At 33.5% G+C, this 18,514-nt stretch overlaps 2 protein-coding genes across 8 annotated transcripts in view; one reads left to right on the forward strand and one right to left on the reverse strand.

Moving 5' to 3' along the window:
- The window catches only part of LOC105318881 (E3 ubiquitin-protein ligase HUWE1), a 55,700-nt gene extending 50,216 nt beyond the window's left edge, over positions 1 to 5,484 (reverse strand). For 4 of the 7 annotated variants that reach the window (XM_066081465.1, XM_034450619.2, XM_034450620.2 and 1 more), the window contains exons 1-14: positions 5,364 to 5,483; positions 3,919 to 4,004; positions 3,660 to 3,767; positions 3,337 to 3,453; positions 2,096 to 2,256; positions 1,676 to 1,754; positions 1,519 to 1,581; positions 1,232 to 1,306; positions 1,005 to 1,121; positions 794 to 893; positions 543 to 643; positions 395 to 456; positions 213 to 301; positions 5 to 85 (exon numbers count right to left, since the gene is read on the reverse strand). In XM_066081465.1, coding sequence (XP_065937537.1) covers positions 5 to 85; positions 213 to 301; positions 395 to 456; positions 543 to 643; positions 794 to 893; positions 1,005 to 1,121; positions 1,232 to 1,306; positions 1,519 to 1,581; positions 1,676 to 1,754; positions 2,096 to 2,256; positions 3,337 to 3,453; positions 3,660 to 3,767; positions 3,919 to 3,963 — 1,198 coding nt within the window. In that variant the 5' untranslated portion in view covers positions 3,964 to 4,004; positions 5,364 to 5,483. Of the gene's footprint in view, positions 1 to 4; positions 86 to 212; positions 302 to 394; positions 457 to 542; positions 644 to 793; positions 894 to 1,004; positions 1,122 to 1,231; positions 1,307 to 1,518; positions 1,582 to 1,675; positions 1,755 to 2,095; positions 2,257 to 3,336; positions 3,454 to 3,659; positions 3,768 to 3,918; positions 4,005 to 5,363 lie in introns of all 7 variants that reach the window. The other 3 variants (XM_066081464.1, XM_034450616.2, XM_034450617.2) reach the window with 1 other exon arrangement.
- A 5,338-nt stretch (positions 5,485 to 10,822) lies between these two features.
- LOC105336799 (titin homolog) lies at positions 10,823 to 17,854 on the forward strand. Its single transcript, XM_034450623.2, has 5 exons — positions 10,823 to 10,958; positions 11,688 to 13,123; positions 13,539 to 13,700; positions 14,530 to 15,744; positions 16,148 to 17,854. The coding sequence occupies exons 2-5, from the start codon at positions 11,714 to 11,716 to the stop codon at positions 16,643 to 16,645; spliced, it is 3,285 nt and encodes a 1,094-aa protein (XP_034306514.2). The 5' UTR covers positions 10,823 to 10,958; positions 11,688 to 11,713; the 3' UTR covers positions 16,646 to 17,854.
- The last annotated feature ends 660 nt before the right edge of the window (positions 17,855 to 18,514 follow it).

Genomic DNA, 18,514 nt, shown 5'->3' on the forward strand with positions numbered 1-18,514 from the left:
TTACCATTCTCGTAGCTGGCCAAGTGATACAGGAAGGAAAACAAGGCAGTGGCATATTTCTGTGGGAAAGGCGTCAACAGAGGATCTGTCCAAAAGTTAAAAATAATCAATACGTATCCACAAAATTTAAAAAAATTTTTTTTAATCAAATTGAACATGTTATACAAATTAGTCAATTCAGTTATATATCAGAAGAGATTAAAATGGTTTACCCGTCATGTGCTGGATACATGAACGTACAAGCACCGGAAGAAACCCGTGATAGGACGAGGCTCCAGTTGCATCAATTATATTATTCAATCTAAACACAAAGAAATCTCAAGTTAACATACATACAGATGTTTATTCATACGTAGAATAAATCACCAACTGAAGTAGGTAAAAGTCTACATACTTTGGGTTCCTCTCCAGATGAATGATAGAAGTCAGAGTTCTCAAGGAAGCAGCTTTGATTTCCTGTGTAGGAAAAAAGGAAATTAGCACCTATTTGACACATATAACTCAAATCTTACTGATATCATATAAAATGAATGAAAACTTACAACAAAGGTATTGTCCTTCAGCTCTACGATGTCAACTAATTCTTCTATAAGTCCAGGGTACAAAAGGGAGTTCATGTTTTCTTGTATTGCATTGGAGTAGACTGGAAAACCAGAAAACAAATATTCAATAGATTGAAAATTGCAGAAAATTTATAACAACATTCACTCCATCCTTTAATTTGTTATATGTATTTACTTAAAATCTTAACAATAAATCATGCTTTTCCAAAGCAAAATGCTGCACAGTTTACCTAGGATGGCCAGGGCCTGTAACCTTGCTTGAACGCATTGTACTCGTGCATGGTAATTGGAGAACAGGTGGGCCAGGCGAATATGTGTATACAACAGCATCTGTAGAGGAGCAATAGTCACACAGTGGTTTAATGTTGTACCTCTACAATCCTACCAATGTAGTTATTTAGTTACGGAATGACAATCTTGATTGTTTCTTGTAAAATGTACCTGTTTCTCCTCTGGTATTTTGAAGTTTGTCAACAAGTCCTCCATTATTTGCGAGGGTAATTTTGTGGATTTATCCAAATTCTCCATATGTATGGAAGTTATTGTGTTTGCAGTATTCTGTTAACAAAAAAATTGAATAATGCAATTTCTGGAAAAAATAAACCATAGCATTACACAGCTTATTTATGTGTCTTGAAAAAAAAATTATTTATAGAAAAATAACATACCTTTTTACTTCCTTTTTCATCTTTATTTTCAACATAGAACTCAAAATGAAGAGTTGTGGCACTAGAGGGGAAACTCTGCAAATAGAGAATTATAATTATGTAAAATTCTTGATCCAGGGTATTTTCGGCAGGTAATGCAAAATTTAACTGTTCGAAACTTTGCATGGATATCATACAATTTCATTGCATTTCAACTATAACAAATACAAAATAGATAAATGTGTGCAAGTTTAAGTCATGTAACATATACTGAAAGCAAAGATATTCATAAAACGTTAGATACATACTGATATTGGCACATCTTTACAGCACTCTGCTAAACCAAAACCATTGTCTTTTCCACCCCAACTCTGAAAAGAACAGTTGAGTTTCAGTATTAGTTGAATTCACTATGCCATTGGTGTATCAATCATAAAAATTGTACAAATAAATGCAATAAATCACCTCTGCTAGATGAGTCAGTCGGACAAGGAGTCCTTGTTTCTTGTCATTGCTCAGCCTGGTGATGAAGTTGGATCTTTTGCTGTTCATATAGGGAAAAAATCAAATATAGGTAGGGTTTTTTTAACATGAAAAATGGGGTGTTAAAAATTTACCAGATAGTGTAACAGTATCTTTATTATCAAAAACTTAAAGAAGCTGATGTGTATGCACTTTATAATGCTTCTATAAAAATACTATCACATGAACAAAAGTGTATAGTTAATAACACAATGAACATTATTTTATCATGCTTATTCAACTACATGTTTGTCTCTTTTTTTCACAAAGACAGCATTTAAATGTGATTTTCTCTGTGCGAGTAAGATAATGGTAGAGTACTTTGACAGAGCTCTGTCACTTGGAAATGTTGAGCTCCTTTACCTGAAGACATAGAGGAGATTGAGTACCCCCAGGACCACAGTCATATCACAAGAAGACAGGAGTGTAGTCAGGTGCTCCATGGAGTTGTATAGATGCCTGGAGAAGCTGTGCTCTATCAGCAAGGACGTGAAATCCAAGATGTACAACAGCAGCTCCTTCAGCTGGTCAATAACAACCAAAATGTTTAATCAACCATGTTACATTTCTAGAATAAGCAGGATAAATTGTTTAAAAAAGTAGTTTAAAATCAAATAACAATGTAATAATTGTAAAGCAGTATACATCTTTTTAACTAAAACTTTAATTTTTCCATCAGAGAAGTTAACTTTGCCTTGTTTTCAGTATAATTTAGATGTCTAAACTATATACATACTATATATAGACCATTCTTGCCAACTGACCCGATTTCGTCGGGTCACACCCGATTTTTCGACCCTTCACCTGATTATTTTTTGACCCCGCAGTCATGCTTTTCACCCGATTTTTGTCGAACAACCCGAAAATCTCCCTATTTTCGGATTTGGTTCGTAAATTACGTTGCGCGTTTGACTTCCAGTTATAAACCCAAGCTGAGCTTGGATTTACATAAACAATGCCAATGGCTATAACAGACACATTAAGTGTTAATTATTATCGTGCGTTGTTTTGACAAACCGAAGGTTTAAATCATTCAGTGTGATGGCTTACAATATGAAAAGATCTTCATCGGGGCCAGCGGAATCAAAACCAACAAAAAGAAAACAATAATTTTGTACCTATCGGCATATCTGGGAAAATGAATACCCATGGGTAAAACAAAGTAATCGAGTACAAAACGAGGCTTCTTGTGTTCTATGTAACGCACATTTGAATATTGGATTTTGTGCCCAAAATGATCTGACTAAACATTCAAAAACGCTAAGTCATGTATAAAATGCTTTTTAATACACAAAAGTCTTCAAAGTCACTTACAACTTTCATGCCATCGTTTACCGACTTCAAAAGCAAGGGTAATGTATCAGAAACTCTTTTTGCATTTTTTTTAGCTGAACACAACCTACAATTTTCTGTGTCAGATCACTTTACAAAATTCAAAATCAGCAACTGTTAGTTAAAATGTCTCTTTGCAATAGAGTATAACGCATAAGTTTTAACACATATTTCTTTTGTATATACCTATGAAATGCATGGTAAATATGTCATGAATGTTGTTATGCGCTATGACCAAGTCATGTTTTAAAAAGAAAGAATTGTAAATTTACCCGCTCATTTGAAGGCAGATCACAAGCCAGCGTCCATTTCTCTGTCTCTTTTTTACAGGCTTTTTCCATAATTTCATCAAACTTGTCCAATATATCCGACCAATGGTAAAGCTCGCACTGCAAGTCAGTAAATAAATGCTGAGTCAATGCAAACATCAAAACAAAAAATATTCCACACACACAATTACTTTAAACAACAGCTTGCTAAATCTTTTCATTTTTAATTAATTGTACATGAAGAGAATTGTTTCAATAAAATTTGCCGAGAAAACTTAAGTCTTAATAATGGCATATAAAATATATATCAATGGCACTCAACTTACCTTTCCATAGGTCCATGACGTAACAGTCGTGATGGCCTGTAATTCTTTGTACAAGTATTCTTCTGTTGCATTTCGCAGCTTCTCAATCAGTACCCGACAATCTGCAGGCTAGAAACAAAACGAAAGATATCCCAAGTGTAGTAAGATATTTATAATATCAACAAATTTGATTGAAAACATCTTTACAGAAATCTCAAGTAGAATAATAGATTGATGACACTCCCTTGATATTTCAATATATTTCACTTGTGACTCTTACCACTTCTGTTGTTGATTTCTTTAATTTATTTCTGTCGATCTTCATTTTGATTATCTGTATTTCACTTTATTTCTCATCATGGTTTGCTGAAAGATAGATTTAGTTATAAATACATCAAACCATGCATTGTATTACGTTTCCAAATTATCCAGTTGATAGATTACAAACCTGCAGAATTTGTAAATATGTCATTCAAAATGATGAAATGTTCATAAAATTTTCTGTTTTGATTACCAATTAAATTTACTTGACTGCTCAATACATGTTCAGGGCTGTCTCTAAAAATTGAAGTATAAGGAAGAAATAAAAAAGTAATAGGGGGTCTTGCTTATAGCTACATTGTGTTTGAAATGCAATAATAGCCAGGTAATTAAGGCATTATAAGCGGGGTCTTAGAGACAACCCTGCATGTTTAAATCCTAATATCATATTCACCCAATCATCAGTTCAATATAGGATACTGATAATTACTGTAGATTCCTGATTTTACGCGAGTACTTCATTCTGCAATTCAACCATTTTGCATCAAATTGCGAGAATATATAATCGCGAAAGCGAATTTTATCATAGTTTCTTTTATCTTACATCTGTCAGAAAAAACAAAGTGAAGTTTGTTTCTTGCAATTTTTATGAGAATATTATTTCATAGCATTTAATTAGGAATCTACAGTAAATTGAGTATATGACTTTAGTACCTTTACACAGTGTTAGCATTTTATAACAAACTGTAAAAAAAAAAAAAAAAAAAAAAAATACCGAAATCGGTGAAAATTTTACCAGGCCATTTTAAGTAGATCATTCTTTACCTGTAGCCTGACCTTATTTTCACATGTGTTGCACATGACACTACTTTGCTAGCATCAAGTCCTTATGCTTATGGTTTCATCGTAGTACAGTAATCATGGTAAGAAATTGTGTTAATGAAAATTATCAGTCACCATTTCAGTTCAATATAAAGCAATGCTAAAATAACTACACATACAGTGGAGAATGATCGATATCTACATTACAAATAGCCACATTCGCTATAGCACTTGCAACTTAATAAGTGCCATACAATATAATTCAAAAACTGTGTTCCAATAGTGCCCACCCAGTTTCGTTATGTGCACGTGGTCGGCACTAAAAATTCAATTTTCTTACAGTAGCGAACGAAAGTATTTTATACATTACCAAAATACCACTTAAATAATGAAGAATTTCTATATTCTATTGAAAATCATTTGGTTCCAATGCCTATTTTCAATTTTGGCACCTTTTTCAACGGATGCAAATCTATTGAAAATGGCGGATTCTTATTTTCTCTAAATGACTCTGCCATGCCTTAAAATTAAGACTATGTCATATTTTCTCTAACTCTGTCAATCTAAATGTTTTGAAATATTCAAATAGCATTTCTATTTAAGTAATGGGTACAACGTAAATTGAAACAAATGATGACCAACCTCCAGACGGCTGCCATGTTAAATTTTCTGAAGGCCCGGATGGTTGCCTCGTTTTTTTAAAGGCCGCTCATAACGTTAAGATATTCATTAAATTTGTCATTTTAGTACATTTATTTTCCATTTATTTCAAAAAGATTTATTCTTTACAGAGTGATATTTAGTTTTCGATACATTTTAATTGAATTTCCTTTCAGATTAAGTTTTACAGAAATGGAAATAAAATGCGCTAACCGGAATAAAACGAAATTACTTTTAGGCCAAAATAATCAAAGTACTGAAGAACTGACGGGGGTTGATTTTGTCGACGCTTATTTGTTTTAATATCAATAATATGTTATTTTGCATGACAAGTTTCCAATTTGTATTTGAATTACGCACATTTTTATAATATGAATTTTGGACTTTTTCGACAAGAATGTCGAGAAACCCCCATATGAATCATGTTAAATAATATTTAAAGATAAAATTAATTCAATCAAACTATGTATCAGTAAAAGAAATATTTCTCGAAAATTGTATGGATCCAAGCAATATTGAACTCTAGTCTCGTTCAACCAAACGCTCGGCTGACACCGTAAATCTCCGACAAGCAAGAGAGACTCTCTGCTTAATTGTCGGAGATTTACGGTGTCAGCCGAGCGTCGAGTTGAACGAGACACATTGAACCCTGGCGTAGGAATACATAGGACTACAAAAAATATCTAAATTATTCGTACCATTTAAAATCTGACTATTTTCAAGGTATTTATAATTAAGTTTCCTTGAAAAACAATGCTTTAGCATACATTACATTGAATTTATCAATTATTTTCAAGAACTAAGTCTTGTCAGCAGCGATGATTTGTGCTGAGGTCCAAACACTGTTTCACTTTCGGTTTGTCTGAGTAACTGCATAGGAGAGTTGATTAAAATCAACTCCCAAAAATTAACTTTGTTTCCCCTATCGCGACCGACACACGTTCCCGCCACCTGAATTTTGTTAACAACAACATAGATTTTTTTTTATTATGAAAACCAATTTTCCCGAAGTTCTTGAGAGATAGTAAAAATGTACATCAACACTGAAATGAATCTATAGTCAGAGACTAATACATTTATTTAGTAACTGCATAGGAGAGTTGATTAAAATCAACTCCCAAAAATTAACTTTGTTTCCCCTATCGCGACCGACACACGTTCCCGCCACCTGAATTTTGTTAACAACAACATAGATTTTTTTTTATTATGAAAACCAATTTTCCCGAAGTTCTTGAGAGATAGTAAAAATGTACATCAACACTGAAATGAATCTATAGTCAGAGACTAATACATTTATTTGTGTCCCTGTCTATAGTTAAATCTACGCAAATCTATTCATTGAATCAAACATGTTTACATGTAGATTTAAAATAAACAATATTAAAATGAGCAAATTGTTTAAAAATTTGTTATGCATTCCATTCGATCGTACAAGAATCATTAGTGATAACACTTTGTTTTGTCATGTTGTTAAGTTTTGTTATTAGAAAAAAGGAATCGATTCATATTTTTTAATTCTAATCTGTAATGCATTTTCAATTTCTGTCCTTTAAATTTCTTTTTTTTTCCTTTTTTTTTTCTTGTCAAGATTTTTTGGATGAGTCTGCCCCCCCCCCCCCCCCCACTTTCAAAAACGATGCTACGTGCCTGAAAAAAATGCACCTACCTACCCGACTTCAAAATTTAGGGACGGATTAGGGAAAATATAAAGACATTTTTAATGATGACCCTACCCAAACATATTTGAATTAAATATACATTTAAATCTTTTTTGTTCAAATTGTTTTAAAATAAATCTTTAAAATATTCACGACGTCTTTGATTCTCAAAGAATTATCATTTTTTTTATTATTATTACTATGCAGGACTAACGAAGATTACGTGTACAAATATTCATAAAGAAATCATTTTAAAAGATAGAAAGGGCCAAAAATGGCCCCCTAGAATGAACATCAATGTATAATACAAATCAAATGTAAAACTTTTTTTTTTATTTCTAAAATTGCATTTTTAACATTGACTTGCATTAGTCTGTGACAGACCTGTAATCAAGTTTAATTCGATCGGCTCCTTTGTGTGGTTTTAAAAAAAAAAATAGAAGTTTAACATGTAAATTTTTCTTTGTTAAGATAAAATATCTTAAATAATTGTGTGATGAAAAAGTTTCAAATGATTGTTTGTAAAAAAAAATATTTCAAATGATTGCAAGGAGAAAACTGTTTCAAATAATGATCTGCGATACATGCATTTTCAATTAATGACGCTTTTATCGAATACAATATAAGGATGAAAAGGATGGAAAATTCAAACATCTATAGATCACATGGTAAACATCAAATATCGAAAGCTCCCCCCCCCCTTCCGAGTAACAGAAGAATATCCATCTGAACCCCCCCCCCCCCGCCGGTTACCGGAAAAAATAACTGAATCCGCATATATTTGTAGACTAAATGTGAAGGGGGGGGGGTCCTTTCCCGTGTTTAAAATGGGCGAAAGTGGGATATATAATTACTGGACTTAGAAAATACTTTCTTTGGTGATTCATGCGGGATATAAAGGTGGCGACATTGCAGAAAAGTACATAACCAGCATAAATTATTACATCTTCATTTTAACAAATTAATAAATTGATTGTAAAAACGAAGTAAGTTAAATGAACTAAATTACTGGTAATATACATCAGTATTTTGGATAAAAGAAACAGCCAAATCGTCTCTGATGGGAATTTGAGACGTACATCTGATCATCATGATAATTTTGCGCAGTCCGTGATTAATTTTAGGTCGCTGTAGGTTTTGACCGATCTATAAACAGGGCGTGTCGATATATCAGCCCTGTTAGTTTCTATAGAGCCATGAATTTACTTAAGTTTCCGAAAGAAATAGATAAAATCATACTCGGTATGTAAATATAATGTCATCAATGATTTTTTACAGGAAAAGAATTTCCCTCTCCTTAAGTTTGTACTTGAATAAATTTCCCTTTTGTTTCTTCAGAATTTGTCCTTTGAATTACATTTCTGAAATATTTTCCTTCTTATTGTAAAGAGAATTGACGCTCTAGAATCCAGTGCTGTCCATTTGAGCACCCCTCCCCACAAGACTATAAATAGAACAAGTGTGTTCTAGAGGTTTTCTTTGTACAATGAATTCGAATGTGTTGAATGAAAAAAAAAACCACTTCAGTATACCCCATGACCTGAATTCAGACCTGATGTGATACCTGGTATCCCAAATTGAATACCTCATTGGGCAATCCAGCCACTGCTGTAATTCGCTGTAATTAATGCAGTTTATTTGAGAGCAGTTATTGTCCTAAGTAAAAAATAAGTCTTGCGCATATTATACGAAGGTCAATCAAAAATTACGAAGATAAAACATATGGCTGTCTATTATATTGTTCATAAAAGTCATAATTTTATGCACTTACACTTATACTCTATTGATATGTGAAGTTTAAGTCCACTTAAAGAGGTTTGCTCCTTATATAGGTTTTGGGTATCCATTTTGGGTCACCTCTAGTCTGAAAATTCTGCAGCACATGTTATAATTCTATAGTAGTATATCTATATTTTGAAATGCCAAATAATCTTTATTGAATAAAATTGTTTTTAAAAAATTACATTTTTACAGAGTTTAGAAAGGGGCTATATTGTGACGGAAGGTTTTCAAGAATGAAATGAACAATTTTCATAACCCACAAGTTTCGGAGTACTGTTATCTTAGCTTCCTAATTTTTAGCGCAGACCAAACTTCTATATAGATAGTTTGTGTATTTTGATATATTCATGATATTCTAAAAACAGATTTGAACAATATTTTGATATTTCTATCGATATATTTTGGCATATTTAGCTTATATTTCATAAAAGGTAAGACAAAATTAACTTCAATTTTGGCCTAAAATTAGCATATTTCACGCTATATCTCAAATTTTTGAGATGTGACCCCTACTTCTTTTACTTTTAAATACTCGCATTAAAAGAGTTATGGAATTTGTATAATTTTCACAATTAAGAAAATTTCAGTCATAGTGTTAAATTTTTAGGGTCTTTTCTGAAATTTTCAAAAAATATTCAATGGCCATTATCAAAAAAAGTATGTCATTGACCTACTTTTTTGAAAGTGAAAAATAGCACTACCATGATAGGTCTTTGACACAAAATAGATGGTTTTTCATTATCATCAGTGGATTTTTTTTTCACTCTGAGTAAACGTATACCTTAAATGTTTGTCTATTTGTACGCACAGTTATGAAAAGATGACATCACTATACATTTTTTTATTTGCGTTATAATTCGATTAGTCCAAAAGTTTTGTAACATCTGTTGTTGTGTTCATTATGTACTGGCCTTTGAAGCTACATGTACCATGCAGTAAAGCAAGAATTTTAAAACTTTGACTTGATTTTACTTTTATAGTCACTACTTCTGTTCAACTTCATACTGTATTAAAATCATAATTAAATAATAGTTCAGACTACGAATATTTGTTTTATTTCTTCAAATTATCAATTTCCATGTCAAGTTTTAGCAAACATTTCAGGAAAATTATCCGATTTCTGTTTGGGGTCCTATATTTCCAAAAAATGAATGACATGTGACATGGATCAAAAATAAAATAAATGAACATTTTAGGTCCCCCTTTTTATATCCAAGTGGTTTTCGGATGATTGACATTGCTATTATTTCAGGTGCCAACCTCCTTAATAAAAATCAAGAAGCACGGTAACGTCCGACAAGATGACATTTCCAAGTATATGTATATACATTACTTTAGACATTACATGTATAGATGTTTTTTTGATTATCGAGAAGGGGGGGGGGGGTTGTTGGTCCGATGGTTATTTGAATTTGCCGGGGTGGACTAAGTCTAAGGCATGTTTTTGGTAATTTCACAATGTAAATTTAAAGAAATTGAGTTAACAGGTGTGTGAAGGGGGGATGTCAGACCCCTCCTCCCTGAAGCCCCCCCCCCCCCCCCCGCAAAAATAAAATAAAATAAAAAATGAAAATAAAACATGATCCGCGCAAATGGTTCAGTAAAATAACTCTCCTATTTGGAAGAACTGCCTGACTGGGTTAAGTCATAGACTCTACCCTCGTATTTACATTTCAGTGTTGTCTATTTTCGAATAAATTCCAGTAGAATTTATTAAGATAAAGAAAAAAAATTACGTCGAGTATTTAGTATTCATTTGTACATGCATTGGTTATCAAAATATTTGAAGTTCGCAGATATGCAAGAATCTGATTTATATAGTCTTAAAGTATTTTGTATGAATGTTTTAATATGACATTTGATTTAAATCTTTTCAGTTTTTCATTTATACATATGCATCTTTTTATTTTTAATTTATCCAGGTCTGCAAGTTAAAAATTGAAAATTTTGTGTTTATTTTAACTATCCGAACGGGACGTCGTAGTAAAAAGAGGACGATTCCATTCGAACCAATCAAATCGTTCGTTACTTTCATGCAAGCGTCGGTCCGGCATGTGCCCGAACAAGAGAGAACAAATACCAAAATAATTTTTATATTTCACAACTTTTACAACTATGAATAGCTGAACAGAACTCGGTATGTATTCAAAGTATTTACACTCAATGCAAACGTAGTATTTTTAATTAATTTTGCAGTTTTTGCTAAATAATGAGAAAAAGTAAGTTGAGAGTAGGCCACCTTATATCATCAATAATTCAATAATATTAGGTAGTTTACTCAAAATATATCGTGATAATGGTACGAAATCGTTTTAAAAAATATTTTTTAACTCGTATGCCATGATTTCCTAAAATGGAATGGATTAATTTTACTATCACGGATGCAATTTTTGCGTCAAATCAGGAACTTGGTTGCTGTGGCCTGTACACTTTATAACCGATCTAAGGTGAATGCTCACTGAAAACAGTAATGCACTGCGATTTTTTATTGATGCATCATTAAATTCATAATACAAAACATATGGTGATTGTATTTGACTATTCTCCTTATTTCCAAGTATTTTATTAAATTTGCACAGACGCTTACATGAAATTTGCAGTTTTTATTCAATTTATAACAAAATGTAATACTGTAACTCATTTACTTGAAAACCAAATCCCAATAATGATATTGCAAGACACCAGAATAACTTACCTGATAATGAATTCATATAATTGTTAGCTTATCTAATTTCTGAACAAAAATTATAATGTTGAGATTCTTTTTATTGGTATGCACAGACTGTATTTAGGATGGCGTATCATAACTAATTCTACTGTAGTGTTAATTTTATTCCATAGTAAATTTTCTTGTTTATTTTGGCAGAGAAAAGAGAATTGACATAAATCAAGATGCCAGGAATAAAAAGAAAAGGTTCACTGTTGCCTGTCACTGATAAGCCACCCAAGTTAAAGAAACAGAGCACAAGTGCCACAGTTGCCACAGCCAAAGGAAAGGTAGAGAAGAAGAAAAAGATTGTCCCAGTAGATTCATTAGACGCTCCGCCTAAATTAGAAAAAATATCAGCCATTGATTCTAGAAAGAAAGCGTCTCCCGGGAAAAAGTCACCAGAAAAGAAATATAAGATGCCAAGATTTCCCACATTGAAACCCACCAAACCAAAAGATGATGTAGATGGAGAATTTTCTTTTTCCACACCCTTATTTTATTCCAAATCCCCAGCTTCAACCAATTTTACCAAACTAAAAAAGGACCCCACCCTAAAGTTAAATGACAAGATAACTGAGAATGAATTGAATAACGACAAAGGAACAAACCTGGCCTCAGAGACTACAGAAATTTTGCCCCCTCAGTTGGAAATCGAGGTGGACCCCAGTCTGACTAGGGCTTCAGAGATAGAGAAGAAAATGCAAAAACTTCCATCTGGCTCAATTGTGGGCAAAATTACCAACTTAGAATTTGATGACCTGGTTTTACCTGTGGTTGCATCAGATATAGTTTATGAATTTTCTGATGAGAGTTCCACTTCAACATATGGAGCTTCTAAGATTACTTGTGGAAGTCTCCAGCCAAGAGCCTCAGCTTTTGAAGTTGCTGAATATTTTACTTCTGTGGATAACCAAGATAGTGAAAAAAAGATTGAAAAAGAACCATTACCAAAAATTGAAGAGGAAGCAAGTGAGAATACTGAGAAAGAACAAATTGATATAGATGAACAAGAAATGGATGAAAGTGAAATTAAAGACAGCAGTGATGAAGACAGTGACAAAAAGGCTGAGAGTAAGGAAGAAAATAAACCAGAGGCTAGTACCAGCACTAATGAAACTGCCTCCCCTGTGAAAACTCCTAGAAAAGTTCCTGGAGGCCTTCGCGAGATTGTCTTTTCATTTGACACTACAGGGTCCATGTATAGTTACATGGAAGAAGCAGGGGAGAGAATTAAGGATCTAGTCAACCGCTTACAGACCGACATGCCTGGGATTCGTCTAGCGTTCATGGCACACGGTGACTATTATGATCTCAGCCATGACAGATACCTGATCAAGTGGATCGATTTTGGTGCCAGTATTGAGGAAGTGGTGAAATTCTTTGAGAACCTGTCAATCACTCATGGAGGTGACGATGACGAGTGTTACGAACTTGTTCTGAGGAAAACTCGCGAGTCTCTATCTTGGACCCCTGGAAGTCAGAGAAGTCTAGTTTTGATAGGAGACTCCGACCCCCACGAACCAGGCTATAAATATGAACAATTTGTCAATGACATTGACTGGAGGGTAGAGACGGCTCTTCTGAAGGAGATGGTTTGTTACATTTAGACATTTTCTTGCTTTCTAAATTTTTCATAGAAAAAATAGGGGTTTTTTTGCTCAAAAGTTGGTGGGATTGATGGCAGAATGTTGTTAGATCATGTACAAATTTGTACTGAAGACTTTCTACATAGTTTTTAATAATCATAAGAAATTGTTAGATGTTTATGTATAAGGATAATTAGAATGTTGATTGGCTTTTGTATGGCCCCAAAAAAATCAAAAGTTTCTCAGTCAATAAAAATGAAATTTTTAAATAACAAAATGTGACAGGCAGGTTTGATATTGTAAATGTCATAATGATACTCAATTTTTGAACTGCAAATAAGTTTTTTTTAACAATTCTTCCCTGAGAAACTTTACAAGAACTTTTTTGTTGAATTAACACATCTCTTGCTTTGTTTTGTAGGGAGTCAGGATCTACGGTTTACAGGTGGGATACAGATCAGACTTCTACAAACAGATCTCAAAAATAACTGGAGGTGCTCATCTGAGAATAGACAATGCTAGCTTTACTTATGAAACTCTGATGTCCATATGTTTACGAGAAGGCAGCTTGAAGTTACTAAAGGTGATTTATTGATGAATTACACAACATGAGTTTATACAGATGGTTAATCAACTAAAGTCACTATCCAAAAAAACTTATCAGAATTAAGGACTAGATTTAACAACTTCCCATACAGGCTTGGTTCAGAATCACACTTCAGCCAATAATTTTGTTGCTACCAAAGTTCGGGCGGTAGTTTGGTTCCTTTTCACACTTTTAACACCCAAGGTGGCCCCAGGAGTAAACAAAATCATGGAAAAGTTCATACTAGCAAGGACTGGGTTGATATAAGTTTGTCCATTTTTTTTTTTTTTTGATTAATGATTTTATATGCTAGAATGGTGTATAAAACAAACTACATGTACATGAATATATATACCAAGTTTGAGAAAAATTTAATTGACAGTTGGATTGGCTTAAAAAAATTGAATGAAAAGTCAACCTGAGGTGATGTAACGTGGGATGATAAATCTTGTAAAGGATAGCATAGATGTGGGAGAAGAGTAGGTTTAGGAAAATGAAATTGCTTTACGTTGTATGCAAAGCACTCTTCTATTCATGGCTGCCTGATAACATTAGATTAAAACTCACATTTAATTTTTTGAAATCTAAACTCTGTGCATTTTGATAACATCAGCCAAAAAAACCAGCATCTTGCATGTAAACTTATTTTCTTTTGTCATGCAGCCATGGCCAGGTGAAAGAAGAATGTAAATATTACTTGTATTTGCATCAATAACAAAACTTTGATGTGAATCAATATTCAGTAGATCTTGCTTGTTTAAACTACCGCTGTTGAGATTTAAGATTAATACTGATTTCAACACTTGCTTATTTCTTGTTCTTGCAGAGTTACGAAAATGAAGTGCGAAAAGCCAAGAAAAATTCAGAGGAGGGGGGTATATTGGACTTGGAATTAGAGAGGTTATTTAGCTCACTGAAAAGTGTTGAGGACAACAAATCTACGAAAACAATGCTCAAGGAACAAAAACTAGCCCTCAAAGAAGAAAAGAAGGCCAAGAGAGCCCTGGAGATGGAGGCAAAAATGGAGGGAAGTGGAGGCGAAGGATCACCCACCAAAAAATTAAAGATCGATAAGTCCCCCCTTAAATCTTTGAACAAGTTCAAGAATACAGCAACTGCTAAAATCTTGTCTAAAGCAAAACGAACAATTATTGAGAAAAAATTAGCAAAGACTTCTCCTGTGAACAAAGGGTTAAAAAATGAAGATGGCCAAAAGGAGGAAACCACCAAATCAAAAGTCCCATCAAAAGTGAAAGTGAAAAAAGAAGAGGGCAAGGAAATCTCAAAAAAGACACTGCCAAAGTCTGTGAAGAAATCTTTGAAGTCTGGAAGTGGAACTCAAAACGAAAGTGGGAAAAAGAAACCAGGAAGGCCTCCTAAAGCTCAGAATGAAGGAGGAAAGAAGAAGCCTGGGAGACCTCCAAAAAGTCCTACAGTGGAAGAGAAAAAGAAACCTGGAAGACCTCCAAAAAGTCCTACAGTGGAAGAGAAAAAGAAACCTGGAAGACCTCCAAAAAGTCCAGCAGAGGAAGAGAAAAAGAAACCTGGTAGACCTTCCAAAGTTCAGAAGGAAGAGAAAAATGAAGAGAAGAAAAAACCTGGAAGACCTCCAAAGGGAGAACAGAAAAAGCCAGGCAGACCACCTAAAAACCCTACTCCTAGCAAAGAGGCTAAAGAAAATGCAAAAGATGACAAAGTAACAAATAAGAAAACTAGTGATGTGAAGTCCAAAAGAAATGAGAGCAAAGGAACAAAACCTGTGCAATCTACAAAACCTTCTCCAGCAGCTAAAAAATCACCAGGGAAAATCACCAAACCAAAGGTGTTAGCAAAAGTAGGCAACAAGAAGGTAGTACTCCTGAAAAAGTCGGCGAAAACCACCACAGCTAGTGCTGTTAAGAAACAAGAGAAAACTCAGGCATCCAAGAAAAGTGAGAAATCCAAACCTGCAAACAAAACCAAACTGGAGAAAAAGACTCCAAAAAAAGAAGCCAAGGAAGCTCAGCAGACTACCAAGAAAAGTCCAAAAGCTTCACCAAAGGTAAAATTTTAGCTTGCATGTATTGTTTGCTTGATCTTTTAAACTTACACATCAAACTCTCACAATTTTATGAGGTGCTTTGATGAATCATTCTTTTTTGAAAGAAGCAAACCCTTCCTATTTACTGCAGGTAATTAATACAGTATCATAAAATACACTGTAATATTTATTTTTGGAGTAAATTGGGGAAATGGTAATGAGGAACATATGGTAAACATATTTCTGAAGTAAATTTTATTTACTGAAGCAAACTTTTTGAGCTAAAAGTTTATGCATTAAAATATACTATAAGATTTTATAAAATTCGTTGTGGCTTACATCTTCAAGTATTACACAATACAACTCTGATTGTGTAGAAGAGAATGTGTGTGAAGTTGGTTAATTGCTTGTAACTACTTTGTAGGTGTCAAAACCGGTCAAGAAACAACCGAGAGAGGCGGCCCCGGTGACAAAGTTTGTGATGGGACCGCTCAGTGTGTTATCCTGGGACAACTGGATGCCTCTAATCACCCACACCAAGCCCGACGTCAAAACGGAGGACTGGAAAAAGAAGCCCAGTGTCTCGCCTGGGTTCTGCAATGACAAGGTGTATAACAGCGAGACTCCGCAAGCGGTGTACGAGATCGCGGTGTCCCCTCCCGACAGCACCAAGCGGTATCCGGTGTTTTATGGCGTCGATGCTCTGTGGAGCTGCTTCTCTTCTGCATACGTTAAGAAGGAGGTGGAGCGAGTTATAAAAGCCAAGGGCTCCATCAGTGTGAGGAAAGGGTCCATGGGCAAACCTAACGATGCTGTGTTTCAGAAGGCAGTGGATTTCATGAAGGTGAACTTTGACTATGCCTGGGACGGGCGAGGGGTGGATGTTAAGAAAGATGGGTTCATTATTGCTAAAGCATCGTAACGCTGGTTATTTTTCACTTGATGATGTTTTTTTAGTGAGTTCAGGACAATCGGATTCATAACCTTCTCATGTGTATATGTTGCATTTTCATTATGTTCATATGCTATGGTACACAACTTTTCAAGATGTAATGATCCAAGATCAATGTACCTTTTTTTGATCATGTGGCGTATGAAAGCTGAAATCGGTGGTAAATTATTTCTGGTTTATCAACTGTTTGTCAAGTTTATATGGATAACCTACATCTATATGCTGTATGTGTGTGTAAACATGTAAGAATCACTAATAAACCAAATACCATTTTTTATTAATTTGTACATTACTTTTTTCATTATTTATGCTAAATATTTTTTATTCACATAAACAGAGATGTGCATTTTTTATACATCTATATGTGAATTGTTATTTATGATAAACACCATTTTGTATAGTTTTATTCAAATGATTTTTTTAAATGTAAATGGTATGTACAAAGATGTTGTGCTTGTTTTTTCCTTCTTTAATTTTTTTTTGTACCTGACATTGCATCAAACGCCATTTATTGAATAGTAGGAAATAATTCGCAAAGCAGTTTTAAGGATCTAGTGAACAGATTTTAATATGAACATGATGAACAGTACATCTTCTTCCCCGAAAGTCATTTACATGTTGATATTGGATTTACTTTCATCTGTATGTTTTATAATGTGCGAATGCATGTCTGATTTGTTAAGGCTGGCAATTTTAATGTTACATGTATATGTACATGTAAGTAAATTGAGGTTTGAGCAACTGGTACTTTGGGTAGTTTGTTTCCATCGATGGGATTTCTGTTGATTATTTCTAGTATTATTTACAAGTACATGGATGTACTTGTACATTGTCTTTTTTACATGTCAAAAGGTTTCTGAATTTAAACTGAGTATTGAATGAAATATCTGTTTGTAATGTTCCAGATTGTTCAAGTCCTGTGTGGAATTGTGCCGTGGTTTACTCAAGAGGGTTCTTTTAATGTGTATTTTTGTTGATGAAATGTATCTTTAATTGAGTCACATGGGACTGCAAAGTATGATACGTGTACCTTGGAACATGTCTGTTAATTTTTCCTTGTGATGTTTGTTATTTCAAATGAATTTTTGTTCATGGTTTAAATTGATAGATATAAAGTAATTGCTTATTATTAAGATATGATTTATAATAATAAAAAAATATAATTACATTAAATATGCAAAGTTCTTGTTTTCTTTGAATTGTTTTTTATTTTTTGGGTTTCTTTATGGGGGGGTCATGTCATGAGAAGTACACGAACCAAATCTTTTATTAAAAAACTGAACACATTATTGCATCAAGTTTATAAAGATATCATTAATAATGTTACAGATGTTTTAAATTATTAAATTATGGTACATTTTTATGAGTGATATCTATATCTTGGGTGAATGTTTCCTAAAAAAAAATGCAAGTTTTCAGTACTAGGAATTAAATGGTCATTTTTTCATCAATCATATCCTTTTATGAAGGGGTTGGTTAGTTTTAACAATGTGATTTATGATAACATTGGTGCATGTGTGGCGATCGAAAAACATTTTGGTAAAAAAGCATTCTTAAGATATGATAAAAGGGTTACTATTTAAAATCCAGACATCATCTGTTTTGAGCTACAAAATCAAGGAACCTTTTAATTAAGGAGACTGGATGTTCATAGTTTTATGTCAGTAGGAGGCCAATTTCTAAAATGTAAAAAATAATGTAATGAAAGTATGAATGACTTATGTGATAAGGAATCCTTAATTCCCCCCCCCCCCCAAAAAAAAATGAAAGGAGGGGGTAGACTAATCCATGCTTCAGATGTGTGTGATCTACATATCCATTAAGAAGGGTTCTTCTATC

The sequence above is a fragment of the Magallana gigas genome, chromosome 4 (assembly GCF_963853765.1).
Source record: "Magallana gigas chromosome 4, xbMagGiga1.1, whole genome shotgun sequence".
In the NCBI taxonomy this organism is placed as follows: domain Eukaryota; kingdom Metazoa; phylum Mollusca; class Bivalvia; order Ostreida; family Ostreidae; genus Magallana; species Magallana gigas.